This window comes from Pollachius pollachius (assembly GCF_949987615.1).
Source record: "Pollachius pollachius genome assembly, chromosome: 1".
In the NCBI taxonomy this organism is placed as follows: Eukaryota; Metazoa; Chordata; class Actinopteri; order Gadiformes; family Gadidae; genus Pollachius; species Pollachius pollachius.
The window spans coordinates 1,154,610-1,180,517 of record NC_136934.1 but is presented as its reverse complement, the minus strand read 5'-3'; the positions used below and the strand labels follow the sequence as shown (position 1 = coordinate 1,180,517).

Sequence of the window (25,908 nt, the reverse complement as noted above, 5' to 3'; positions counted from 1 at the left end):
GTCACTTAACCAAGAGGTTTATTAAGGCATTAAATACATCGGGCTCTTGGAGGGAATAAAGTTGTAACTAAATCACATATGATACAGGCTGAGCGAGCTAAAGGGGCTCCTAGTGGTTATTAGGACGACAGTGGATGTGTGCCTTTGTCAAACATTCAAAAACAGCAATGGCTTAAAGACAAAGACTGCAGACACATCATCGTTTACAGCGTCTACAAGTCATATTAAATCCTTCCACGTTAAACAATGACAAGATCACTTATTCAACCAACACTTTTCCTGACAGTTAACTTGGTATAATGCAGTTAGTACTCACAGTACATCACATACTCCCCATGGTATGGAGTAGAATACAACAGCTATATGGAGGAATACATGGCTACAGAGGAGTACTTTGGATGGAACCGCGTTCAGCTATACACACTACAGGTTTCACCCATCCTGCCTTCGTCTACAGAGTACAACGTGGTCCCTGGTGGCGACGGATCTCCGGTACGAAGGAGAGCCATCGTCTCAGAAGATGCTGACGGAGTTGACATGCAAGGTCCAGCAAACGGACCAATCAGAACAGAGCCAGTGAGGCCGGGCTGCAGGCCCAGTGGGGGCCCGGTCCTAAATGTCGGGGCCCATCTCGGCACACTGTTTGTCTGATATGTGCGTGGCCAGTGACTCGATGATGTCCAGCAGCAGCAGCTGGCTCAGAGACCGCAGGTTAGGCAGCTTGGATACCTTCAACGGAGAGGGGGGGGGGGGGGGGGGGGGGGGAGAGAGGATGAGTGGGGAGGGAGGGAAGAGGAGAGAGAATGAGAGGAGAAGAGGAGAGGAGGGGAGGAGGGTGAGGAGGAAGAGGAGAAGGAGAGAATGAGAGGGGAGGAAGGGTAGGGGAGGAAAAAAAAGGCCAAAAATGAACATAATAGTAAGGTGAGGCGTTACCAAACCAAGTCCAGCCTGCTGAGGGAGGCAAACGCAAAAAAACCAAACAGAAGCAACACATGAAGACAAAGCAACAGAACAAACACAACACATAAAGATTAAGCAGCGTAAAGCAATAGAACCAACGTGCAGCAAACCAAAGGAAAGTATTTTTTAAACCCTTGAACAGTTTCAGAAGGGTGGGGGGGAGGGGGATGCAGGTGCTCTCATTGGTCGGTTTCCTCCGGCCCCCCCGCCCCGGGGAGGGGCTGCTTGTTCAGCCGGTCCTCGGGTCAACGTTCTGGTCTCCAATGCGGGAGGCTCGGGGGCCCCATAGGGAGGCTCGGGGCCCCTAGGGGGCCAGCCCAGCTGCAGCCAGGGGGCAGCACACTGCCAGGGCCCCCGACAGCAGCCCACCCACCTTGATGAACTGGTGCACAATGATGTGCAGGCAGTGCTTCTTCATGTCCAGGGCCTGGGTCTTATCGGCCGCCTCCAGGATCTGAGAGGGAGAGAGGGGTGTTAACAGAGAGACAGGCAGACAGACAGGCAGAGGGACAGAGAGAGGGAAAGACAGAGGGACAGACAGACAGAGGGACAGACAGAGGGACAGACAGACAGAGGGACAGACAGAGGGACAGACAGAGGGACAGACAGATAGACAGACAGAGGGACAGATAGACAGATAGACAGACAGACAGACAGACAGACAGACAGACAGAGGGACAGACAGACAGAGGGACAGACAGACAGAGGGACAGACAGACAGAGGGACAGACAGAGGGACAGACAGAGGGACAGACAGAGGGACAGACAGACCGACCGACAGCCAGACAGAGACAGAGACAGAGACAGAGACAGAGACAGAGACAGACAGACAGAGACAGAGACAGACAGACAGGGCCCGACAGACAGACAGACAGACAGACAGACAGACAGACAGACAGACAGACAGACAGACAGACAGACAGACGGTGCTGCGGCTCACCTGCAGGACGTTCTCCACCGTGACGTTCATCTCCAGGTTCTGCTTGCAGTAGGCCTGCAGCCGGTTGTTGGAGAAGCCGTAGTAGTACGGCGCCGAGAACAGATAGCTGACCAGGAGTTAGGGAGGAAGACACTCAGGAGAGAGACGCTCAGGAGAGACAGGAGAGAGACGCTCAGGAGAGAGACGCTCAGGAGAGACGCTCAGGAGAGACAGGAGAGAGACGCTCAGAGAGCCAGGAGAGAGACGCTCAGGAGAGACAGGAGAGAGACGCTCTAGAGAGAAGGGAGAGAGACGCTCTAGAGAGACAGGAGAGAGACGCTCTAGAGAGACAGGAGAGAGACGCTCAGGAGAGACAGGAGAGAGATGCTCAGGAGAGACAGGAGAGAGACGCTCAGGAGAGAGACGCTCAGAGAGCCCGGAGAGAGACGCTCAGGAGAGACAGGAGAAAGACGCTCAGAGAGCCCGGAGAGAGACGCTCAGGAGAGACAGGAGAGAGACGCTCAGAGAGCCCGGAGAGAGACGCTCAGGAGAGACAGGAGAGAGACGCTCAGGAGAGACAGGAGAGAGACGCTCAGGAGAGACAGGAGAGAGACGCTCAGGAGAGACAGGAGAGAGATGCTCAGGAGACAACCTTTAAATCAACTCAGTTCACGTAGACTCTGCATAGCCTCCACCCTTGTTGTACGTCCTGGCACTTAAAAATAGTACTCAGCATTGTGTAGCGTCTTATCCTAGCTATCTCTGTTGTCTACGAGGAATGGGTTAACCTAGTGATGGTTAATGCTTGGCACTTGGTCCTACGACCATCATTACTGTACCGACAGAGATATATTGTTGTTTCTCTTTCTGACAAATGGACTTATTGTAAAATGCTTTTGATAAAAGCATCTGCTAAATGCTTGAGGTGTAAATGTTTAAATCAATCATCTGATCACAACACTGATCGGTGACAGACCGGTCCAAACACAAAACAAACCTGAACCAGAAGCTGATGAAGGAGGACTGAATGGGTCACTGAGGGCCTCATAAAAAGGCTGCGGTGTAGCGCGCAGCAGGAGTGAGGAGGATACAGGGAGTCCTCCGGGGGCATGTTGACGTCCCCGTAGTAGATGTAGCGCAGCATGGACTCAAAGGCCTGCTTACTGGGGACCATCTCGCCGATGGAGATGTTCACCTGGCCGTCCAGAGGCATGAAGGAGCGGAACATGGCCTCGAAGTAACTGAGGACGGACACACACACACACACACACACACACACACAGACACACACACACACACACGTCAGAAGAAAGAGAAACGATATTCCATCTCTGAACCAATATATGAACAACAACATCAATATATCACACACACAAATACAAGAATCCATATTAAATGGCGGCAGCAGCTCAGGAGGTAGAGTGGGTTGGCTGGTAGCCGGTTGCTAGTTCGATCCAGCGAGTGTCGAGGTGCCTCTGAGCAAGACACCTCACCCTCGCTGCTCCTGACCAGCCGGCTGTCGCCCTGCGTGGTCGACTCCGCCGTCGGTGAGTGAATGTACGCATGAATGGGTGAATGTTAGTCAATATTGTAAGGCGCTTTGGGTAAAAGCGCTATATAAATGCAGTCCAGTTACCATTTCTATAAAATGCGAGTGTATGACTAATATCTAACGATATTACTAGATGCATTCTGTATCGACGGCCCACCTGGAGCGGGCGGCCAGTATGACCTGGTGGGCGGGGCGGGGGTGTCCGTCCAGCAGTAGCACGATGTCACAGAAGTCCAGCCCGCCCCCCTCCAGGTAGGCCTTCATGTCCTGCACCAGGGAGGTGCCGATGTCCACGGGCTGGTCCGAGTACAGCCGCAGGGGGGGCTGCTGCTTGCGCCGCACGATCTCCACGATGAGCTGCGTGCTCAGCCGCTCAAACTCCTTGGTCATGATGACCTGGTTGAAGTGGGACTCCTTCACCACGAAGTTCAAGCAGTGCTCCTGGAGGGGGGGGACACGGCACCGTCAGGGTTAGCTGGGAACCGGAAGGTTGCTAGTTTGATGAGTGTGGAGGTGTAATGTAAATGTGACTGATGGCCGGCGGTACCTTGAGCTGGTCCAGCTGCAGCTTGTTGGCGTTCTCACACACGCTGAGCACGTTCTGCAGGTCCACCGACGCCTCGATGTACTGCACACACAGCTGCTCCAGACGAGCCAGCTGGAAGCTCAGCGCCAGCTTGTACACGTCCATGATGAGCAGGACGTCCTGGACGTGGCCTGGCACAGGGACCACACACACTGCTTATCAGTCTGGGACCCAGAGCAGGTTCCCCCTGGTCTCCTTACCCACTGGGACCTAGAGCAGGTTCCCCCTGGTCTCCTTACCCACTGGGACCTAGAGCAGGTTCCCCCTGGTCTCCTTACCCACTGGGACCTAGAGCCGGTTCCCCCTGGTCTCCTTACCCACTGGGACCTAGAGCAGGTTCCCCCTGGTCTCCTTACCCACTGGGACCTAGAGCCGGTTCCCCCTGGTCTCCTTACCCACTGGGACCCAGAGCAGGTTCCCCCTGGTCTCCTTACCCACTGGGACCTAGAGCAGGTTCCCCCTGGTCTCCTTACCCACTGGGACCCAGAGCCGGTTCCCCCTGGTCTCCTTACCCACTGGGACCCAGAGCCGGTTCCCCCTGGTCTCCTTACCCACTGGGACCTAGAGCAGGTTCCCCCTGGTCTCCTTACCCACTGGGACCTAGAGCAGGTTCCCCCAGGTCTCCTTACCCACTGGGACCTAGAGCAGGTTCCCCCAGGTCTCCTTACCCACTGGGACCTAGAGCAGGTTCCCCCTGGTCTCCTTACCCACTGGGACCCCAGACAGGTCGAGTGACTGGTCAGTGAGGAATGAGTGAGTGAGTGAGTGAGTGAGTGAGTGAGTGAGTGAGTGAGTGAGTGAGTGAGCAAGTGAGTGAGTGAGTGAGTGAGTGAGTGAGTGAGTGAGCGGGTGAGTGAGTGAGTGAGTGAGTGAGTGAGTGAGTGAGTGACTGGCCAGTGAGTGAGTGAGTGAGTGAGTGAGTGAGCAAGTGAGTGAGTGAGCGGGTGAGTGAGTGAGTGAGTGAGTGAGTGAGCAGGTGAGTAAGTGAGTGAGTGAGTGAGTGAGTGAGCGGGTGAGTGAGTGAGTGAGTGAGTGAGTGAGCAGGTGAGTAAGTGAGTGAGTGACTGGCCAGTGAGTGAGTGAGTGAGTGAGTGAGTGAGTGACTGGCCAGTGAGTGAGTGAGTGAGTGAGTGAGTGAGTGAGTGAGTGGCGGACCTCTACGGGGGTACTGGATCTTGTCCGTGTAGAGGAACTGCATGAGCACCCTGAAGGGCTGGGGCTCCGCCTCCCGTATGGAGACCTCCAGGTTCGGGGCCCCTGCGGGCTTCACCGCCGGGACCTCCCAGGGGCCCACGGACCCCTCCTCCGCCTCCTCACTGCTCTCCTGCTTGGCCTTCTGCACAAACAACACAACGCAGCGTCAACAAACACGCTGCCTACAGTCCAGTCTCTATACAGTTCAATACCCACCGAGGTTTCCCTCGTTTACAGGGGCGCCGAGCACGCACAATAAACACAACTAAGAGGATAACCCCACAGCCCGACCTCTATAGAGACGACCCATCAGTTCAGTTCACCTCGTACAGCGCACAGGGGCATTGGAATCCTTGTGCGGTTCACTGGGCCAATGATTTTTAAAATAAAAAATAGTATGTAATATTAAACACATAGTAAAACAGTCCACAGAGTAGGTCCACAGTCTAATAAATACACTAATAAGATAAATATGTAGTGCAAAAAGGAGGAGCCTCACCTGTCTCTGCCGGTCCCGGGCCTGCAGAATCTTCCTCCTCAGCCACTGGCATCTGGCCGTCACTATGGCGATGTGACCAAGGACTCTCTCCTCCCTCTACAGAGGACCGGTCATCATTAGCATTCTGTGGCTCTGAGGTTGACTCTCACAAGTCCCAGTTGAGACTATACATGTTGCTATCTGCAGGTTTCAACAAGCTAACTCCAAGACCGTTTAATATACCTTAACTATAAGACCCTTTTTCAAGATTGTACACTTAAATTACGTCTAAATAAATCAGGTTACTATTCAGTACCTATGATGACCTCGTTCATTACAGTGGTAAGACCTTTGTTAGGCCTTGTTGTTTATGTGGATATTCTAATAAATCCATAGCCTTGCAACTTTTCAATTATTAATGTAAACATAAACACAAAAAATATAATGATAGTGGTAGTTACACGGGACATGGGTTAGCCTAGCGATTGTAATACTTGCACTTGGTTCTATGAACGTCTTTACTGTACCAACAGCGATATATTGTTTCACTTCTTATGACAAATGTACTTATTGTAACAAATGCACTTATTGTAAGTCGCTTTGGATAAAAGCGTCTGCTAAATGCCCTAAATGTAAATGTAAATGTAGTTATGAGATAAAAATACAATTTAATACCAAAGTCTTGGACATGCAACTAAATCGTCCATCCTTAAAGTTCCAACAACAGCCCCAAAAACATTAGCCCTATGAAACTAAATGCAAGAATTTTTAATACCTTTTAAGGCCCTATGTATAACATTTGTGAATTGTCAAGACTTTCAATATGAGGAGCACAGTGTACACAAGGTGATGCTCACCTCGCCCAGGATGAACTCCACGTCACAGAACTGGCGGTTCTCCCACAGCTTCCCGTAGTCCTCGTGCAGGGTGCATTTTGGGTAGCAGGAGAACTGTTCAGAACAGAAACAGGATCAGGTGCCTTCAAGCCGTGGAAGGCGAGGAATCAAGAGTCTTCTGTGAGATCCATTTTTCTGAGCACTGGAGTGATGGAGTCGTTTACCTGGAACCGGTACATCTCCCCACTGCGCACGTTGTTATCCACCGTCCCTCCGAAGATGTACATGGCGTCGTGGATCACGGCCGCCGCGTGGAACAACCGGCCGCTCGGCATCTGAGGACGCAACACAACGGAGGACTCCCCTAAGGCAACGATACCCAATGAGGAAGAAGGGGAGAGGCTGACATAGCTTCCGGATCCGCCAACACAACAACAGCAAACAAACAAACCAACAAACCATCGTTCACAACACAGGTCCTAAATCTGTGTTGTGAGGACTCTGGGTCTGTGTTCCACATGTGAGGACTCTGGGTCTGTGAGGACTCGGTGTCTGTGAGGACATGGTGTCTGTGAGGACATGGTGTCTGTGAGGTCATGATGTCTTTGAGGACTCTGGGTCTGTCAGGACATGGTGTCTTTGAGGCCATGGTGTCTGTGAGGCCATGATGTCTGTGAGGACTCTGGGTCTGTGAGGACATGGTGTCTGTGAGGACTCTAGGTCTGTGAGGACATGGTGTTCTGTGAGGACTCGGTGTCTGTGAGGACTCTGGGTCTGTGAGGACTCTGGGTCTGTGAGGACTCTGGGTCTGTGAGGACTCTGGGTCTGTGAGGACATGGTGTCTGTGAGGACATGGTGTCTGTGAGGACATGGTGTCTGTGAGGACTCTGGGTCTGTGAGGACTCGGTGTCTGTGAGGACTCGGTGTCTGTGAGGACTCTGGGTCTGTGAGGACTCTGGGTCTGTGAGGACATAGTGTCTGTGAGGACATGGTGTCTGTGAGGACATGGTGTCTGTGAGGACATGGTGTCTGTGAGGACATGATGTCTGTGAGGACTCTGGGTCTGTGAGGACTCGGTGTCTGTGAGGACTCGGTGTCTGTGAGGCCATGGTGTCTGTGAGGACTCGGTGTCTGTGAGGACTCGGTGTCTGTGAGGACTCTGGGTCTGTGAGGACTCTGGGTCTGTGAGGACTCTGGGTCTGTGAGGACTCTGGGTCTGTGAGGACTCTGGGTCTGTGAGGACTCTGGGTCTGTGAGGACTCGGTGTCTGTGAGGACTCTGTGTCTGTGAGGACATGGTGTCTGTGAGGACTCGGTGTCTGTGCTGGCCGGGTGACGGTTACTGACCTCGCTGTCCAGGCTGGGGTGGATGACCTCCCAGGACTGGGAGTCCACGTCGTAGCAGTGCAGCTCGTTGGGCAGCGTGTTGTCGGCCACGCCCCCGAACACGTAGAGGTGGCGGTCGAAGGCCACCATGGTGTGGCCGTAGCGCCGCTGCGGAGGGGGGGGCGAGCCTCGCAGCAGGTGCTCCGTCGGGATGCGGGTCCACCTGGGGGGGGGGGGGGGGGATCCAAGGGTTAGCGGGGGAACCCTCCCTACGGTACTCGTTGACAGGTGTATGTTTCTGCTTTGATTGTTCTCAGCGTAACTTGGGACCAATGTTTAATTGTGCACCTCTTATTGTTAATTTGTACTTTCTTTTTTCGATGTGTTTCCACTCACATGTGACCCTTGAACTCGAACTGAAAGAGGTTGTTGGTGATCTTGGCTCCACTCTGCCCTGAGAACACAAACATCTTGTCCCGGCACACGGCCACGGGGAAGTTGCAGCAGGATGGCGGAATCTCGCCGCTCTGATCCATCTAATGGACCCGAGAGGAGAGAGCACAATGATGCCATCGTCTTCATCTGTGTTCAAGGAAAACCAAACACTTTGGGAAGATGACAGAAATGGACAAACTTTTATGCATTCTTTCCCAGAGAAACTGATCAGGGGGTTCTGACACATATGAAGGCGGTACTCTCTCATAGTACAACATGGCAAAGCCTGAAGGCTTCCTTTAAGTGAACATTAGATTATGAAGGCGGTGCACTAGCCTCCTCCCAGCAGCCGTGCTCTCTGTCCTGCAGACTGATGGTCCACATGTCGTTCAACCTGCAGGGGGAGGAAAACATGACAATTGATCCCCCGATTCCTCTTGCTCCCTGGATCACATGGTGGTGACGGTGGCTTCAGCCGAGCTTCCCACCTGGCGTTCCCGTCGTATCCAGCGAATATCCAGAGCTTATCGTCGTAGACGGTGGCTCCATGGGCCGACCTTGCAACCGGGAGGCTGCGAATAAAACGGACAAACGGTAAGAAGGTCATGTCGTTTCAGGGCCCTCATCACAGAATGAGCGGGGTCAGGTCACCCGGACCCAGGTCAAGGGTCGGTTTATTGTATGCTGGTGTCGTTTTGGCCAAGTCTCTCTTGTAAAAGATGCATAATCTCAATGAGACCAATCTGGTTAATTAGAGTAATAGTAAAATAATATGGGCTGAGAAATGTCATAATGCGAGAATTAAATAATAAATGTCTGACTTTAAAAACATAAACAGATCAAAGACATGGACTGATAGAATATAGAATATGTGGCGCCACCATTACCTGCCCTCCACCTTCCATTCGGTCCACTGCCCCGTAGCGAACTTGTATTCAAAAAGGTCATTTTTGTTTTTTAAGTTGGAATTCGAGTAGATGTCTCCAGTGTAGCCACCTAGAAGACAACACAGCAGAGGGCCATTTCAGTGCATTTTCTCTGTTTGTAAACAAACAGAGAAATCACACAAGCGAGCCCAAGGACCTCAACACGGCGGATGAGGGGAACTCACCAAAAACAAACATGCTGCTGCCATAGACGACGGCGGAGTGGTGGTATCGGGGCGCAGGTGGCGTTCCCGTCGTAAAGGCGCTGAAACCATCATCACAACATATTTCCATCACATAATAGCATTGGGTCGTGTTGGAGTGGAGAGGCTATAGCAGATCAGTGCTACAAAATACTGTCCGTTTTACAAAGAGAAGGGACTCACCGACACCATGAGCAGTCCTTTACATCGAAGCGCAGCAAGTCATTCAGCATGTTCTTCCTACATAGAAAGGGGTTAAATACACATGTAAAGTATCATTACACATGTCAGGATGAGCCACATGAACATTCATTAAATATTGAACGACACAATAAGTGATCAATGAAGGCGTAGTCCAGCCCCGATGACTAACATGAACTCAACGACCAATCAGAGGGAGGATGGACCTCAGGTGATGAAGGCCATCATGGTTAACTGATATAGAATAGAAACGCTCACCCATTATCTCCCCCAAACACGTAAATGGCATCCCTGTAGGCCACAACGGTGTGTTTGCTGCGCCTGGATGGAAGGAGGGGTCAAAGGTCAGAACGCAGCGGGGGACCAGCGGCCTGACATACGGGAGACAGGTGTCGGTCGTGTTACCTGGCTCCGACGAACTCGTCGCAGGGCGGCAGCCTCCTCCAGCGGCGGACGGGCTCGAAGGGCCCGAAGTTGAGCGTCAGGTATTCCACGCTGTCGGAGCAGCTGTGGTCGAAGTCGACACTCGGGGCGACTTTGGTGGATTTGCAAGACATCGTCGCCGACAGCGTTTACCCGGACTCTCCTCACAGTCACAGCCTACCTTCACATGGTCCCCGCCCGGGTCGAGGGGTCTCGGACGGAGCAGCGGGGGGATAGGAGAGGAGAGGAGCTCCACCTTAACTCTGCATTATGACGCCTTACAGTGGAATGAGCTTAAAGTACTTAAACTAAACACATTGGATGAGGATGCTAATGTGAGCTACGTGTGGCTAGCTCACTGCTAGCATGTCTGCGGGACGAAGAGCTTCGGGCTTCAGGAGAGTTTCTGCGGGACGTTCGTCTTGTGATTAAAGAGCAGCTAGGCTAAAGCTAGCATAACAAGAGCTGTCTGGATGGACAGACTCGGCCACGCCCCTGGCGACTATTGATTGGTGAATATGCATTGCTGCGTTCGCTCACATGGGAGCTTCCGCAATTACCAACTTCTGACTTAAAATACAATACGCGCAACGACTAATGCTCACCACTCTACTGGTAATTACAACTGGGAACTGGGGTCTTTCTGAAAATGTCCAATGTGTCCGACTAGGCGGTAAACAGAAGTGACTGAAGATCACTTAAAAATAATTCAAACAATTGCTTCTAGATATGATACCTCCTATCATTCAAACTGTTCAAAGACGCCGATAGAAAATAAAAGCGGTGCCCTCAATCTGAAATTGTCCGTAGACTAATGGGAAGTTAAGCTGTGAATCTTTCCTACCGCTCCCATCCATACCGCATGCCTTGAATGCACCATTCAATTCACTTCCTGTCCTGTGACGGACGATGCTGGTGATTCCATTGGCTGCCAGCAGAGCGATTGAGAGACAGGGTTGAGTCATTGAGCTCTGTCATGCTCATCCGTTTATTCTAATGGTTGTTTTGCCAGTTTAAATAATGTTATGTATATGTTTTGTACTTAAACTGGCACTCTTTAAGTTTGTTCCATTAGCAACCTATAGTGTCTATAGAGGAGAGAAAGTTCCCTGGAGGGATTTACTTTTGATGGTCTTGTTTTGTCCTGGAGAAAAGTTCTAGTTCAGATATGTTTTGGATTAAAAAGATTTTTTTTTTTTTTCTGTTGATGTGCTTCAACAGTTTGTCTGACAATAAATTATTGACATATTTATTATTGGTTATAACAGTAGTTACTGGAGAGAGATTGTGTGTGTGTGTGTGTGTGTGTGTGTGTGTGTGTGTACCATTGCAGTTCAAATAATGAAAATATACTCAGAACACAAAAGTTGTATTATTCAACTGCATACATTGACAATAATATAGTCAACCTCCCTCACATATGAAATTATGTGTTTCAAAATTCTTAAGATTGTCTGATGGTCAATATCGTTTTTACAAGCGTCCATCAGATATATTACACGTGGCAAAAATATACAAATATTTACAAACAAGAAGAGCTTTTTCTTCAGTAGGTACGGTCACAGTAAGATGGTGGACGTGACGCAGACTAAAGACAAACAAAGCAATAGTTTGCACAGCTCTCCCACACTCCCTCCACTGTTTCATTGCATTAATAGCGCGGTAAAGGTCCTCTCCCAGTCTGCGTGGCAGGTCACCAGTTAATGACGTCTCTGACGTAACCCCACAGCTTGGTGATCCACAGGTTGACTCCGAGCTCCGTCAGATACTGTAACTCTGGCATCAGCATCTTGCGGCACACCTTGCGATGCTTCTTGTCCACGTTCTTCTTCAGGTTGTAGCCCATGATGGACTTCTCCCCGATGGGCTGCCAGGGCAACATGTCCTTCTCCTGAATGCGGGTGGCCTCCACGGCGTGGCCCCCCTCGATGCAGATGGCCGCCATCTCGGCGTTCCTCCGTCGGAGCTCCTCCACGTCGTCCGCCATACGCTGGCGTCCGTAAGCGTCCACTTTCCTCCAGAAGGTGGCGTTGAAGTGCTGGTAGAGCTTCCAGTCCACGGCGTTCCACTCCAGGGCTTTGGCCCTCAGCTCGGGCTCCAGCTTGGACACCGTGGAGCCCTTCCTCTCGTTGAGCCTGAAGAAGAGCAGGTCCTCCGTCTCCCAGCAGAGGGCGTCCTTCAGCAGGACGAGCGACTCCTCAAAGTGCTCCGCCAGCATGACCAGGTGGAAGCGGTCGGCGATGGCCCGGATGCCCTGGTCCACGCGCGGGTCGCTGGGCTCCAGGCCGTTGTCCTGCCCCAGGTCGAAGAACAGCAGGTTCTTCAGGTAGAAGGCGTTGAAGCCCTCGGGGTCGTAGTAGTAGTGGGGGTCACGCAGGAACTCCCTGAGCTTGTCCTCCCCGGGGATCTTCCAGGTCAGCGGGGCCGTGCGGCCGAAGTAGTGGAAGGAGGACTCGAAGAGCTCGGCGGGGTCCCGCAGGATGGTCACGTAGGCCGTGTCGGCGGGCACCAGCTTGGCCACCTCGGCGGCGTCGAAGCGCATGTGGTTACACACGATGTTGAAGCACATGCCGGGCTTGAAGTCCTTCACCTGCGGGCGCTGGAAGAAGGCCGGGTAGAGGAAGTCGTTCCTGCTGCTGGGGAAGGCGAACTTGAGGCGGTGCTTCTCGCCGAAGCGGAACAGGATGTTGATGAGCGTGCTGCTGGCGGTCTTATGGGTCTTCATGAACATGACGTCCACCTTGGGGCTGCAGTTAGGCCCGCCCGGCCGGGGGTCCGAGCCGTTGGTGGTCTGCGGCGAGTTGGCGGGGCGGTGGGCACAAGAGTAAGGAACAGGAACCCTGCAGAGAGAGACGAGATGATGGCATCATGACGCTCCCCATCCACCAGACCAGCGCGTTTAACCTGAGGAGAGTCTGAGTCTGAAGCCCATATGGGGTGAAACGCTCAGTGAGAACATCTGCTCTGATTGACGGCCGCTCTATGGGACTATTTCCATTTTAGACTTTAGCTGGCGGCTTCTCTGCCTTGATTGGTCCAGGATATCATTCTTTCATGGCCAGCATGAGGTGGTTCACACTGTTATCATGGGTGACCCACAGGTGTGTGACGCAGCATTCCTCAGAGGCAGGAAAACAGAGGGAGGGAGGGAGGGAGGAGGAAGGGAGGGACGGAGCAGGGAGGGAGGGAGGGAGGGAGGGAGGGAGGGAGGAGGGAGGAGGAGGGAGGGAGGAGGGAGGAGGAGGGAGGAGGAAGGGAGGGAGGGAGCAGGGAGGGAGGGAGGGAGGGAGGGAGGAGGAGGGAGGAGGAGGGAGGAGGAAGGGAGGGAGGGAGCAGGGAGGGTAGAGGAGGGAGGGAGGACACATCTGTACACGTCTCAAATTCTACGAGCAGTAGCTTTAATAGTGTCGTGAAAATGTAATACATTAATAAAATATAATATTAATTATATGATGTTAACAACTGAAGCGGCTTAAATATGGTTGGGTCATCAATAAGGTCCTCACAAAGGTCAAGGGCTCATCTTTGCAGTGGAAAAGGGCCCCTGGTCTCAGTATCATCCTCTAGGTACGATAGGTGTTTTTTTATTCAAACTATCAAAAGTAAATACAAGCAAAAATTAAAATGATTAATTCCCAAAGGGAAGGGCCAGTACTCCTGAATCTTCAGGGATGAATCATGTTTATTTGTGTATTTTAAGATTCTGCCGCAGTGAAACCTGCGTGTATCTGCGGTGTGGACCAGGAGGACTCTTACTCTGGGAAGGGGCTGTGGTCCTGCAGAGAGGAGAGACAGTAGAGCAGGATCATGCAGCTGGTTAGCAGGGTGCCCAGGACCAGGCCCTTGCACATCGACCTCCATTGTCTTCCTTGCTTGCTGACCATGATACAAATTACCTTCGAAGACACGGAACACAAAGACAACATCAGAAGGAGAAGAAGGAGATTTACACCAACATATGATTATCTTTGCAGGGGTGGGACCAATGAGGCAGCACTGTTTCTGAAAGAGTAGTGAGCCCACTGGGTACATCTCCCAGGGGTCGGTTCACCCATAGAAACCATGGCAACGGTCCTCAGATCTGGATGTGATCGAAACACATTCGGAGAGGATCTTTTCTGTTTTCTGGAGCAGGGACAGTAGGCGCAGACGTGCAGCTGAGATGGCGTGCCTTTTGAAACGGTCACTTTAGCCCTACTGAGTCTTCTGTCCACTGGCCCCGGACTGAATAATGTATCCGTGTGTAAAGCGATCCTGTTTGGGCGCCAGTCCGCCTTCTGGTCTGGTAATAGGATGACCTTGTCTCTCGTAACAGATTCTCCTCCTCATAACGATTGAGACCTCATATGTCCAAGAGCTGACGCTGAGACAAAGAAATAAGTATTCTATCTGGTTGGGTTGGGAACTGGGTTAAGAGAGAGATCCACAGCAGATGGCAATGAAGAGACACATCCTCGCTAGATGTTAGACAGATTATAATCTAGAGATGGTCTAATACAGATAATAACACAAATTTTCACTGTCTGTCTTTCATTTGAATGCTTTGAAGTGAACCCCTTTATAGATTGTATATGGCACAAAGAAAATAACAAATGATTGAGAAACGGCCCTGTGTTTTAACATGCATTCAGTGGAAAGCTAATTGCTTTCTGCATGCATGCTTCTCTTGGGAATCAAACCTGCGTCAGACCGGTGTCAGGTAGAAATGATATTCTACCACTCACTTCAGCTGACATTGCTAACCTTTGACATATCATTCAGTGGTCATGAAAATGGATTCAGATTGTGTTTTGATGATGATGACCTTATAAATCATGAAACACTGCTATCACCTACATGAAAAAATACACATGCTGCCTTGAATCAGCAATCAAAAATCATCAATACTGATATCGGTGATTCTGGTCCTGTGTTACTTTATATCGGATCAAAACCACATTTTGCAGTATGGGCCAGTATGGCCCCCAGAGGATTAAAAAGACGCTTCATCAACAGGTAGGGTCACTGGTCATCGTTGAGCATATCGGAAGCATCACAGTGTATCCTCTGTACTCCTGTGGGAAGAGTGCCTAAGAAACCTCCGCTCCAGGTGATTCAGGCCTTTCTATCCCTGGTTTTGTAGGTCGTCTGAAATACTACTTTAAACTAATATGATATGACCCTGATTCATTAAAGACTGGTCTTATTAACCTAATATCCCACGATTCACCGCTCATTGATTAAAGCCATTATTGACTTACTTACAAAACAGACTGGTTTACCTTTGCCTTTGACTATTGATTAATGCAACACTTATTAACTCATTGCTGTTTTCAGGTAGCCTAAGCCTGTCCTGAAGCCAGTGTTCAGGGCTCAGAGTGAGAACAGACTGAAGCTGGATTAAGGCTTTCATATTTAAACCTTACCTATCACGATGACTAACCCTTTTCCTAAAAAAGCAATTTGCTGTTGTGTTGTACGTCTATTAATGAAATACTCAGAAATACTCACCCACAGTAATAAATGTGTCATGAATGACCAACAATAATTTGTCCTATTGGGAAATGCGGAAACACGAATTAGCCTTCTTTTATAATCATTGCGTTATCTAAAAGATATAAAGCCAAACAAGACCATCATGCAAATAACAAGTAGCCTAGATGTCGCGCATGTTTGAGAACAATTAAGCACACAAGCCAATTACAAACCAGATCGTGGTTCCTTTAAATAAAAAATGTAAAGCACCCTTGTGTCACCATGACGATATTAACCTAAGCACGTGTGCTAGAGAACCGTATTCTAACCTACTCGCGTAGGCTAAGAGAGAACCATGAATTAATGCGTTATACCGGTCTATAGCAATGTAGTTTCCGGTCTCTTACTTCTCTCTCTCTCTCTCGCTAATAACGCTCATTAAGAGCATCCCGTTCCAGGCTACTCAGGTTAAATAGACTGACGCGATATTTTAATGAAGATTCCTTCTTTGAGTTGTCGTTTAATCTATTCTCATTATTTGACACGTTCAATATGGTTAGTGTCACGATTATTTGATTAAAATTTAATTTGAAGACCATATATTCACCAATGATTAAGGCTATTGTTTAATGAAACAATTAATCTGCACAAATTAGGTGTTTAGGTGTAAAGCTTTAAGTGTGTCTGGGGTTTTATTTATTTATATTTAGTCGATAAGCAAGATCGGTTCATACTTAAATCAACACCTACAATGTAGTCCTACTTACTGTAGTTTATGATTATACCTACATTGATTTTTGTGTGGTTCTACAACTTCTAATGTCAAAGAGAATCAGAAGCAAATGTCGAGTAGGCCTACACCTAAATTCAACTCATTGCTATCAAAGTAAACTCTTTAGAAGACTCTTACCTTCTTGAGTAGGTCCAACCGAAACATTTGTTCATTCTGAAGTGGAGATGCTTCAGTCTTCAGTATTTAAAGAACAAACTTTAGACCAATAGTCCACCCTAGTCCAACACTTTCCTCACACAGACACAGAGAGATCATCCTACTGGCAGCGCTCTCTCTCTCTCACTCTCTCGCTCTCCCCCCCCCCCCCCCCCCCCCCCCCCGCCTCTCTCTCTCTCGCTTTCTCCCTCTCTCTCCCCCCCATCTATCTCTCTCTCTCTCCTTCTCTTTCTCCCCCTCTCTCTCCCTCTCTCTCTCTCTCACTCCCCCCCTCTCTCTGTTCCTCTCCTTCACTCCCTCTCTCTCTTCACCTGATGCTGGGGTCGTACGCACGCCTTTTAATTTTCTTCTCCGCAGGTAATTCTCAATCTGCTGAGAAGCACCGCGGGGAAGCTCATTTAGCCGCGCGTGACGTCAGTGATCTACTGCCGGGGGACTCATAACTCATAAAAGAGGAGGGGGGGGGGGGGGGGCGAGAGAGAGAGAGAGAGAGAGAGAGAGAGAGAGAGAAGACTCGAGGCAACAGAGCCGCGTTCCAGAAGCCCATTCTTCGGGTCACACAGTGGGCCCATTGAGACACCGGAGTCTGTGCTGCAAGCTGATAGGAGTGTGTGTGTGCGTGTGCGTGTGTGTGTGGGGTGGGAAACATAATATAAAATGAATGATTACAGCTAGGCTAAGATACAAAAGGTTCAATTGTGACGCTGGTTCAATCCTTCTGCATTGTTTAAGCAGCGCTGTGAGAGCTGCAGGCCTCTATGGGGTCTTCATGAACTATGGAGCACATGGTCGACCACGCAGGAAGGCCCTGGTATACAAAGCGAGCATATCTCTGCGGTAGCGCTGGAAATGCCGTGGGGATATATTTGTATATACCTCACACGCACATATACCTGCAGGCTGTGTGTTCATCGACTGACAGCCTGCAGACAGACAGGATCCTCACTCATTATGTCCACAAAGACAATTGTAAAGTAAATATCTTCTGCAGACTCGGGCTGCAAAGCCTCAGGCGGAACACATGCAGTATATTCTCATTGTTTTTTTTATTTAGCGATAGTTTGGCGTTTGGTTACGCTTCAAGAAGTTGTAAAAACAATGGCAATATATTTAGACAAAGATGTAGGCTACACACGCACCCACGTGTTTTAAATACATTTTTTTAAGGGGTTCTACAACCCACTAGGTCCCACTAGAAACATGAAAGCAGTGTGATGATTGAGAGACGTTCTGCCCAGAGCAGGAAGGTCAGGGGAGGGGGCTCCCGGCAGCTTGCAGAGTCCATCTCTCCCTAGCTGCCAGGGTGCAGCAATATGTGTTCAATAAGTCTCAGGACTTCCAGTCCAGTGCGCACCCTGGCCGTCCTGGCGGCCCGCGGCGTCCCGGCGGAGGGGCCGGGGAGGCATGCGGCCGCCCCCCCCCCCTGCTGTACCACGGAGCGGCTGCAACACTGGGCCCATTGTCGGCCCGACCCGCACCCGGTGCCAGGCTGAGACCCGGACTGCTCAGGGAAGTGGAATGCAAATACGAGTGGGGGGGGAGGGGGGGCGCGGGTCGAGGGGTGAGGGGAGGGTCATCCAGTGATGTACGCCCCCCCCCCCCCCCCAGCAACAGCACATTACAGGGTGCGATGGAGTCAGCGCTTTGACGTCAGCGACGCCCACATCCGGCCCGCCGGGCATCGGAGAACAATCCCCTAGGCCCGCCCCCTCCTCCCACGCCCGTTGGACCGTCCCTCCCTCCGCCCCGCCCGAGTGCGGACGCTTGAACACTTTGTTCCGGGAGCTTCCCTCCCCAGAACATGGTGTTCTGCTGGCTGTGGAAGCTCTCACCAGCGCATCGAGTGGGTAACGTGACGAACTTCACAATCTTCTTTGAGTGGACATGAACAGGCCACATACTTATTAAGTCTTTTATTTTACAGAGCAACACGTAAAGTATACAACAGCTTAAAATAAGTAGGAAAAATAGAGAGTTCAAACAAACAAAGAGGAAGTGATGTCACACTCGCCAACACTTCCACTCCCGCCCCCTGGGCGCGGGTGGTCTGCTGCGCAGTAGCGTTGTGTCTGCTGCGCCGAGTGGAAGTGTTGGCCCCGTGACGCCCGCTGGGGGACAGACGCGCAGACACAACGCTACTGCTTCTTGGCCTTCTTCTTCTTGTCCGTCTTGCTGGCGTCGTCGTGGGCCTTCCTCTTGGCAGTCAGCTTGTTCGCCTGTGATGGGAAACGACAACACTTTAGATATACCGTACCGGATCAATGAATTAACACTAATAACCCTTTAGATATACCGTACCAGATCAATGAATAAACACTAATAACCCTTTAGATATACCGTACCAGATCAATGAATAAACACTAATAACCCTTTAGATATACCGTACCAGATCAATGAATAAACACTAATAACCCTTTAGATATACCGTACCGGATCAATGAATTAACACTAATAACCCTTTAGATATACCTACTGGATCAATGAATTAACACTAATAACCCTTTAGATATACCGTACCAGATACCGTACCGTATACACTTCTTCTGTTGGTATTTGAATTGATTTGAATTTGAATTGACTTCAACATCACTGATACCAGTGATGAAGTCACCCACCATGGCTGGTACAATATCAAACACTATGATATTGTACCAGCCATGTTGGGTGACCTCACTTCTGTTGGTGTTTGAAGCGAGATCCCAAACAAACAGCGCCCGCTTGCCCCTCCCTTCCGTGTTTCGTGCATCCAGTAAAAACGATCGTGAACGCAGCGCAAAACCCCACAACACCCGCCCCTTGTCGGTGATTGGTTGAAATACTATTTATTTTGTTTTTGAGTGGTTGGTAGTACCATTTGTTTTTGTGTACGATCTCAGAGCGCAGGCTGCAAACAGAGACGCGTTTTTTGACGGCCTGCTTACGGGGCGGGCAGCTGGCGGATCGTGAGGAACGATCAGATGAATGTGATCGTTTATATTTCATCCTGAATCGCTGATACAACCTTTAATAAGCAGGGCGATGAAATCTGGTCTCTGGTGGGACTCACCTCGCGGACTTTGCGTTTCTTCCCGAACATGATCTTGTCGTAGAGGTACTTCTCCTTCTTCTTCATCATCATGATGGCCAGACGCTTCTCCTCCGCCTTCTCCTCCTGCTCCAGCCGCCCGCGGTCCTCCTTCTTCACCTGGCCGGGGGTCACCTTCACCGAGAGCGACTGTAGGAGCAGAGGTCAGAGGTCAGGCCCAGGTCAGAGGTCAGAGGTCTGGTTCAGAGCGTGAGGCCGGCCTCGGAGCAGCCTTACCTTGCCCTGGGACCGCTGAGTTTCCATCTTCTTCAGATTCTGTTCATCTTCCTTCTCCTCCTCTTCCTCCTCTTCCTCCTCCTCCTCGTCTTCATCATCATCTTCGTCATCGTCGTCTTCCTCATCCTCGTCTTGCACTAGAATTTAAAAATAATCTGTTAACAACGTCTCCATGGTGCCCAACCCCTCACTACAGACTCAACGCAGAGGACAGGTGTGTCAATCAGCCAACCCATCGGCCAATCAGTGGAGCCGTCCCTCCCTTAAGGTGTGCTGCGTACCTATGGCCTCGCCCCGCTGCAGGGCCATGATCCTGAGCTTCTCCGGGGGGACGTAGTCTCCCTCCTTCTCCTCCACGAAGGGGGAGAGGTGGGGGGGCAGAGTGACCCCGAGGAAGTAGTCCTCCACCGGGAGACAGATCTTTGAGTTGATGGAGTCGTAAACCCACTGGGGCTGGATGTAGTACCTGGAGCGGACACAAGGGGGCGCACCACGTTACTCAGGGCTCCGCACGCCACCCACAGGAAACACACAGGCCAATAATGACACAATACAGGAAACACACAGGCCAATAACGACACACAATACAGGAAACACATAGGCCAATAACGACACACAATACAGGAAACACAGGCCAATAACGACACACAATACAGGAAACACACAGGCCAATAACGCCACACAGTACAGGAAACACACAGGCCAATAACGCCGCACAACACAGGAAACACACAGGCCAATAACGCCGCACAACACAGGAAACACACAGGCCAATAACGCCACACAACACAGGAAACACACAGGCCAATAACGCCACACAACACAGGAAACACACAGGCCAATAACGCCACACAACACAGGAAACACACAGGCCAATAACGACACACAACACAGGAAACATACAGGCCAATAACGACACACAACACAGGAAACACACAGGCCAATAACGACACACAACACAGGAAACACAGGCCATTAAAAACACAAAACAGGAAACACACAGGCCAATAACAACACACAGTACAGGAAACACACAGGCCAATAACGACACACACAGGAAACACACAGGCCAATAACAACACACAATACAGGAAACACACAGGCCAACAACAACACACAATACGTACATACAGGCTAGTAACTGGTTTGTGTGCTGAATTGTATGGCAGAGTGAGTCTGCTTTGAGTCGGCGGACCGTGAAGCATCACGGCGTAACGGCGGCCCAACACACAGGTGTGATTGGCTCACCTGTTGATGTACTGCTTCTCCATGTTGGGCCGGTCGGCGATGTGGTGGGTGATGGTCTCGTCCGTGACGTCGTACGCGGCGCCGATGCACAGAGACTTGTCCCAGGACACCTGCGCACCGAAACACCTGGAGGCAGCAGGGGGCAGACACAACGTGGTCTCACACTCGGGGCTCCGGCAGGACACTGGGGTCCCACAGGTCGGAACACTCACAGCGTGCTGCACGAGAGGCTTTGTATCAGGCCTCTCGTGTATCATCAACAAAAAGTGGCACTAGAAATAACAAATCAACATTCTGCAACGTATTTTTCTAAAGCCTTTTCAGCCTGCACATGTGACCTTCCGTCTGTGGTCCTGATGACGCTAGGGTTAAGAGTGTTAACGCGCGTCATCCTGAGAGGCTCTCTTCAGTCGGCCCTCACCCACCTGAGGACGAAGGCCAGAGACTCTCTGGGCACTTCTCTGTTGACGAAGAACTTGAGGCCTTCGAAGAGCCTCTTCTGGGCCTCCTGCTCCTTGTGTTCCTTCTCCCTGGCCTCCATCTGCTCCACATCCTCCTGAAACACAAAGGGTCACAAGACACACGCTTCAGAAGAGTTTACAGATTGCTTCTACAAAACGTATTGTCAGGACGACAAAAACAATAAGTCAGAGGCGTAGACATTATGTTAGTGGAAGGAGATTCATGGAAGTGGAGATAAGCTCAGAGTCTGTTCGCCAAGAGCCCCTCTGAAGCAACAACGCCTAGAACCAGATCCCCAAACGAGAGAGAGGGAGAGAGAGAGACATAAGGAGAGAGAGAGAGCGAGAGAGAGACATAAGGAGAGAGAGAGAGCGAGAGACATAAGGACAGAGAGAGAGACATAAGGACAGAGAGAGCGACAGACATAAGGACAGAGAGAGCGACAGACATAAGGAGAGAGAGAGAGACATAAGGAGAGAGAGAGCGCGATAGATGTAAGGAGAGAGAGCGAGAGACATAAGGAGAGAGAGACAGAGCGAGAGAGACATAAGGAGAGAGATAGAGTGAGAGAGACATAAGGAGAGAGATAGAGTGAGAGAGACATTAGGAGAGAGAGAGAGCGATAGACGTAAGGGGAGAGAGAGAGCGAGAGACATAAGGAGAGAGCAAGAGACATAAGGAGAGAGCGAGAGACATAAGGAGAGAGAGAGAGCGAGAGACATAAGGAGAGAGAGAGAGCGAGAGACATAAGGAGAGAGAGAGAGCGAGAGACATAAGGAGAGAGAGAGAGCGAGAGACATAAGGAGAGAGAGAGATCGAGAGACATAAGGAGAGAGAGAGAGCGAGAGACATAAGCAGACAGAGAGAGCCATAAGGAGAGAGAGAGAAGAGCTCAGACTGGTATTCTCACCCCCTCCACTGGGAAGCTGTCCATCTGCGCCTCGTCCTCCTCCACTGAGGAGACCACCCGGGCTAGACTGGAGCTCAGCGCTGACAGTTTCTGCAACGCATCAGTTCAAGTTATTCATGTGTACACGCACACACACACACACACACACACACACACACTCTCTAAAACTCTCCACATTGATCAGAGCTATAGCCTCATATTACTGCAATCCCAATTCTAAATGATGTACTTTGGAATCGTTTCCCAACGTATAAAAAGGTTTAGTGCTTCTTAGAAAGAGGCCAGCAGAAGCACATTCTAACAACCATGGGTACCAGAGAAGGATATGATCGTTATATTAAATGTCATATATAATATACACTTGAATACAGGCTCGAGGCCCACAAGGCAAACATCACATACAATATATTACATAAATATAAAAAGGAAAGAAAAAAGGCCCTCATGCCAGCGTTCCCAGATCTGAGAAGTGTACTTCACAGAGCTACGGCCTGGATCTGTCATCAGAACAATTATCTCACATCTTATGACAGATCTATAACCAACAAGGTGAGCAGTGATGGTCGACTCCTCAGTCCAGCTGTCCTCTGCGCCCCATGTGACCCCTGGAGCCCGTCTCACCCCCATGTGACCCCTGGAGCCCGTCTCACCTCCATGTAGCTCTCAGAGTCCAGGGCGTAGTCGCCGTCATCCTCCCCCTTCAGCGACGCCCCGCTGGCCTTGCTGTCCAACTGGAGAGAAGGAGAGAGGAGGTCAGTGGTGCACAAGGTGGAGCCTTAAAGGGCCGGCGCACACAAGGTGGTGTCTTAAAGGGCCGGCGCACAGGGTGGAGCCTTAAAGGGCCGGCACACACAGGGTGGAGCCTTAAAGGGCCGGCGCACACAGGGTGGAGCCTTAAAGGGCCGGCGCACACAGGATGGAGCCTTAAAGGGCCGGCGCACACAGGGTGGAGCCTTAAAGGGCCGGCGCACACAGGGTTGAGCCTTAAAGGGCCGGCACACACAGGGTGGAGCCTTAAAGGGCCGGCGCACACAGGATGGAGCCTTAAAGGGCCGGCGCACAGGGTGGAGCCTTAAAGGGCCGGCGCACACAAGGTAGTGCCTTAAAGGGCCGGCGCACACAGGGTGGAGCCTTAAAGGGCCGGCACACACAGGGTGGAGCCTTAAAGGGCCGGCACCATAGAGGATCAACAATGCAGTAAATAACACTTTACATTGACATTTACATTCAGGACATATAGCAGACGCTTTTATCCAAAGCGACTTACAATAAGTACATTTGTCAAGAAGTGAAGAAATATCGCTGTGGGTACAGTAAGGATGTTCATGGAAGTGCAAAGCACTAACCATCACTAGGTTAACCCATTGCCCGTATACAACAAAGATAGCTAGGATAAGATGCTACATAACTAGGTACTATAACTAAATAGCTAAACGTTTAGCGAGAACAAAGGGTCCGATACCTTGGGGGGGTACACCAGGTTGAGAGAACTGTACAGGCGGAAGTTGATGAAGCCCATGAGAGTGGTGTACATCTCCGTGAAGGTGGCCATGACTCTGTAGTCCACGTCGGTGGGGTGCTGGAGGAGCAAAGACACAAATCCATCCATTACTCAACCTTCCAGAGGCAACGGCTGACGATCACACTCCAAACACGATAACAAACGCTTCTTAGCGTTGATAAACGCTTCAGCTCCCGCCGAGCTGGCCGTCGCCATGCCCTGCACGGCTGTCACCGCCGTCGGTGTGTGAATGTGTTTATGAATGGGTGAATGTTAAGGCGATATTGTAAAGCGCTTCGAGTGGCCGATGGTTAGAAAAGCGCTGTACGAATGCGGTCCGTTTACCAGGAGGTCAAGAGAAAGCGTCTACTCTAATAACCACGTGAAGACGGTCATGGAGGCCGGCGGAGCTCGGGACGCCCACAGGCTGCGGGACTTCAGGCTGAACTTACGTCGTGGGAGAACTGGTAAGGCACCAGCCAGGTGATGGTCTGTCCCAGGACCTCAGCCTGGTAATAGATCCCCTTGATGGAGAGGAACACCTAGGCAGGGCCATAGGGAGTTAGAGGCTGGCACTGCGGCCCACCGTTACCATGACAACAGAACCAACAGCACAGTAGAAAGAGGAGGAAGGGAACTTCATCCATCCTGACTGAGGGGGACTTTAGTCCCCACAGCAGCATGCAATCAAACTAAATATTAAATGACAGGTAAGAAGTGTGAATAAAGTATCCACTTAAAACATAAAGTTAAATTACTGTATTATTACTGAATAGGTCCCTAAAACCCTAATCCTGTTCTTTATGAAAGTAACTCCTATCGAATCCTTTTAATGTTTAATGTTAACACTGCCAAATAGACCGGACACACATTATGTTCATAAAAAAATGTATTCTCTCAAATCTTTTATGGCAGTGTGGGGGGGGGGGGGGGGGGTACCTTTTTGAGGGCGCGCGAGGTGATGACGTAGTTCATCCACTCCACGGTGAGTCGCCTGCACAGCTGGATGGTCTGGACGTGGCACTTGCCCGTGCGGGCGAAGGTGGAGAACAGGAAGCCCATGGAGAGGGCGTCGTCCACGTCACGCAAAGCGTCGATGAAGGTCGGGTACCTGGGGGGCGCAGAGACAACCCGCCATTGGTGCCATGCTTGCAGTTTTATTTTATATAATAAATAAACACTTTTCCTTTCTGATGTTTCAAGCTTGCTTTTCTGGTCATTTTAAGGGCATATCTTCTGATCGTAACGATAAAAGTGTGTATCACTTATCGAGAACCCAATCTTACAGTAGGAGACAAAACCATTCACAAACTAAAGATGAAGTCTTAGTGCACACATGGAGAGGACCAGTAGTTTGAGGTCCCGTGTGTTCTCCATGCTATACCCTGGGTGTATCTGGCACGCAGAGTGGCTCTGTGCATTTCTGTTTTTAGGTTCACTTCATCATGTTGTTGTTCTCCTTGTTTATCTAAAGTGCTCTTGTATCCCATTAATGACCGCAGCCCATCAGCGCCCCCCTGTGGCGGCCGCCGGTAGCAGCAGCTCTCACCTCTCCTTGATGATGTGGTCCAGCTTGTAGACGGGCTTGTTGTCCTTCAGCCTGGTGACTCCGGTCCACTCAGACTTGCCGTACGCCTTCCGGAGTTTGCGGACAAAGATCTGAGGAAGAGACAAATCAAGCGATTAGGACTATTGAGCGTTTCCACCGGCACATGCCACCCAGATCACTTTAGCGAATTGGATAAAGTGTAAAAAAAGCACATTGAAAACATTAGCCCTCACTTTAATCTACGCTCCCTATCAAACGATATTAGTTGATACGTCCTACCAGCTCCTCCATACAAACACTGCCGATAGATTGGACTGTAGAAGAGTATCTGTAATACTGGTACCACCTATCCGTTACACCAACACACACCTTGTACTCTCTGAACTTGTTAACGATTGGCTCGTGCAGCAGGAAGCGGATGTCCTTCATCAGGTAGAAGGTCCTGGGTGCCGTGGAGCCCTTGTTGACCTTCTTCTTGTGTTTGGGCTCGTGGGGG

The 25,908-nt window shown here is 50.6% G+C and overlaps 3 protein-coding genes across 3 annotated transcripts in view; all 3 read right to left on the bottom strand.

Annotated features, from left to right (window-relative positions):
* Positions 1–10,498, bottom strand: lztr1 (leucine zipper like post translational regulator 1). Its single transcript, XM_079754423.1, has 19 exons — positions 10,021–10,498; positions 9,874–9,936; positions 9,598–9,654; positions 9,397–9,476; positions 9,173–9,281; positions 8,774–8,857; positions 8,622–8,679; positions 8,247–8,386; positions 7,872–8,073; positions 6,750–6,860; positions 6,547–6,639; positions 5,711–5,806; positions 5,173–5,353; positions 3,979–4,148; positions 3,589–3,872; positions 2,971–3,120; positions 1,901–2,006; positions 1,334–1,414; positions 1–729 (listed from the first exon to the last, which is right to left on the bottom strand). Exons 1-19 carry the CDS (start codon positions 10,170–10,172, stop codon positions 613–615), a joined length of 2,334 nt encoding a protein of 777 aa, XP_079610549.1. The 5' UTR covers positions 10,173–10,498; the 3' UTR covers positions 1–612.
* Positions 10,499–11,731: 1,233 nt separating this feature from the next.
* Positions 11,732–13,931, bottom strand: gal3st1a (galactose-3-O-sulfotransferase 1a; the record flags this gene model as incomplete). The annotated part of the gene is made up of 2 exons (XM_079731075.1): positions 13,795–13,931; positions 11,732–12,878 (listed from the first exon to the last, which is right to left on the bottom strand). Exons 1-2 carry the CDS (start codon positions 13,920–13,922, stop codon positions 11,732–11,734), a joined length of 1,275 nt encoding a protein of 424 aa, XP_079587201.1. The 5' UTR covers positions 13,923–13,931.
* Positions 13,932–18,366: 4,435 nt separating this feature from the next.
* Positions 18,367–25,908, bottom strand: part of pes (pescadillo) — an 8,403-nt gene continuing 861 nt past the window's right edge. The window contains exons 3-15 of the mRNA XM_079730529.1: positions 25,782–25,908; positions 25,413–25,522; positions 24,803–24,974; positions 24,316–24,405; positions 23,825–23,941; positions 23,013–23,093; positions 22,363–22,452; positions 21,416–21,546; positions 20,991–21,116; positions 20,024–20,208; positions 19,743–19,879; positions 19,488–19,655; positions 18,367–18,657 (exon numbers count right to left, since the gene is read on the bottom strand). The exon at positions 25,782–25,908 is cut by the window's right edge and continues 27 nt beyond it. Coding sequence (XP_079586655.1) covers positions 18,577–18,657; positions 19,488–19,655; positions 19,743–19,879; positions 20,024–20,208; positions 20,991–21,116; positions 21,416–21,546; positions 22,363–22,452; positions 23,013–23,093; positions 23,825–23,941; positions 24,316–24,405; positions 24,803–24,974; positions 25,413–25,522; positions 25,782–25,908 — 1,615 coding nt within the window. The 3' untranslated portion in view covers positions 18,367–18,576. The remainder of the gene's footprint in view (positions 18,658–19,487; positions 19,656–19,742; positions 19,880–20,023; positions 20,209–20,990; positions 21,117–21,415; positions 21,547–22,362; positions 22,453–23,012; positions 23,094–23,824; positions 23,942–24,315; positions 24,406–24,802; positions 24,975–25,412; positions 25,523–25,781) is intronic.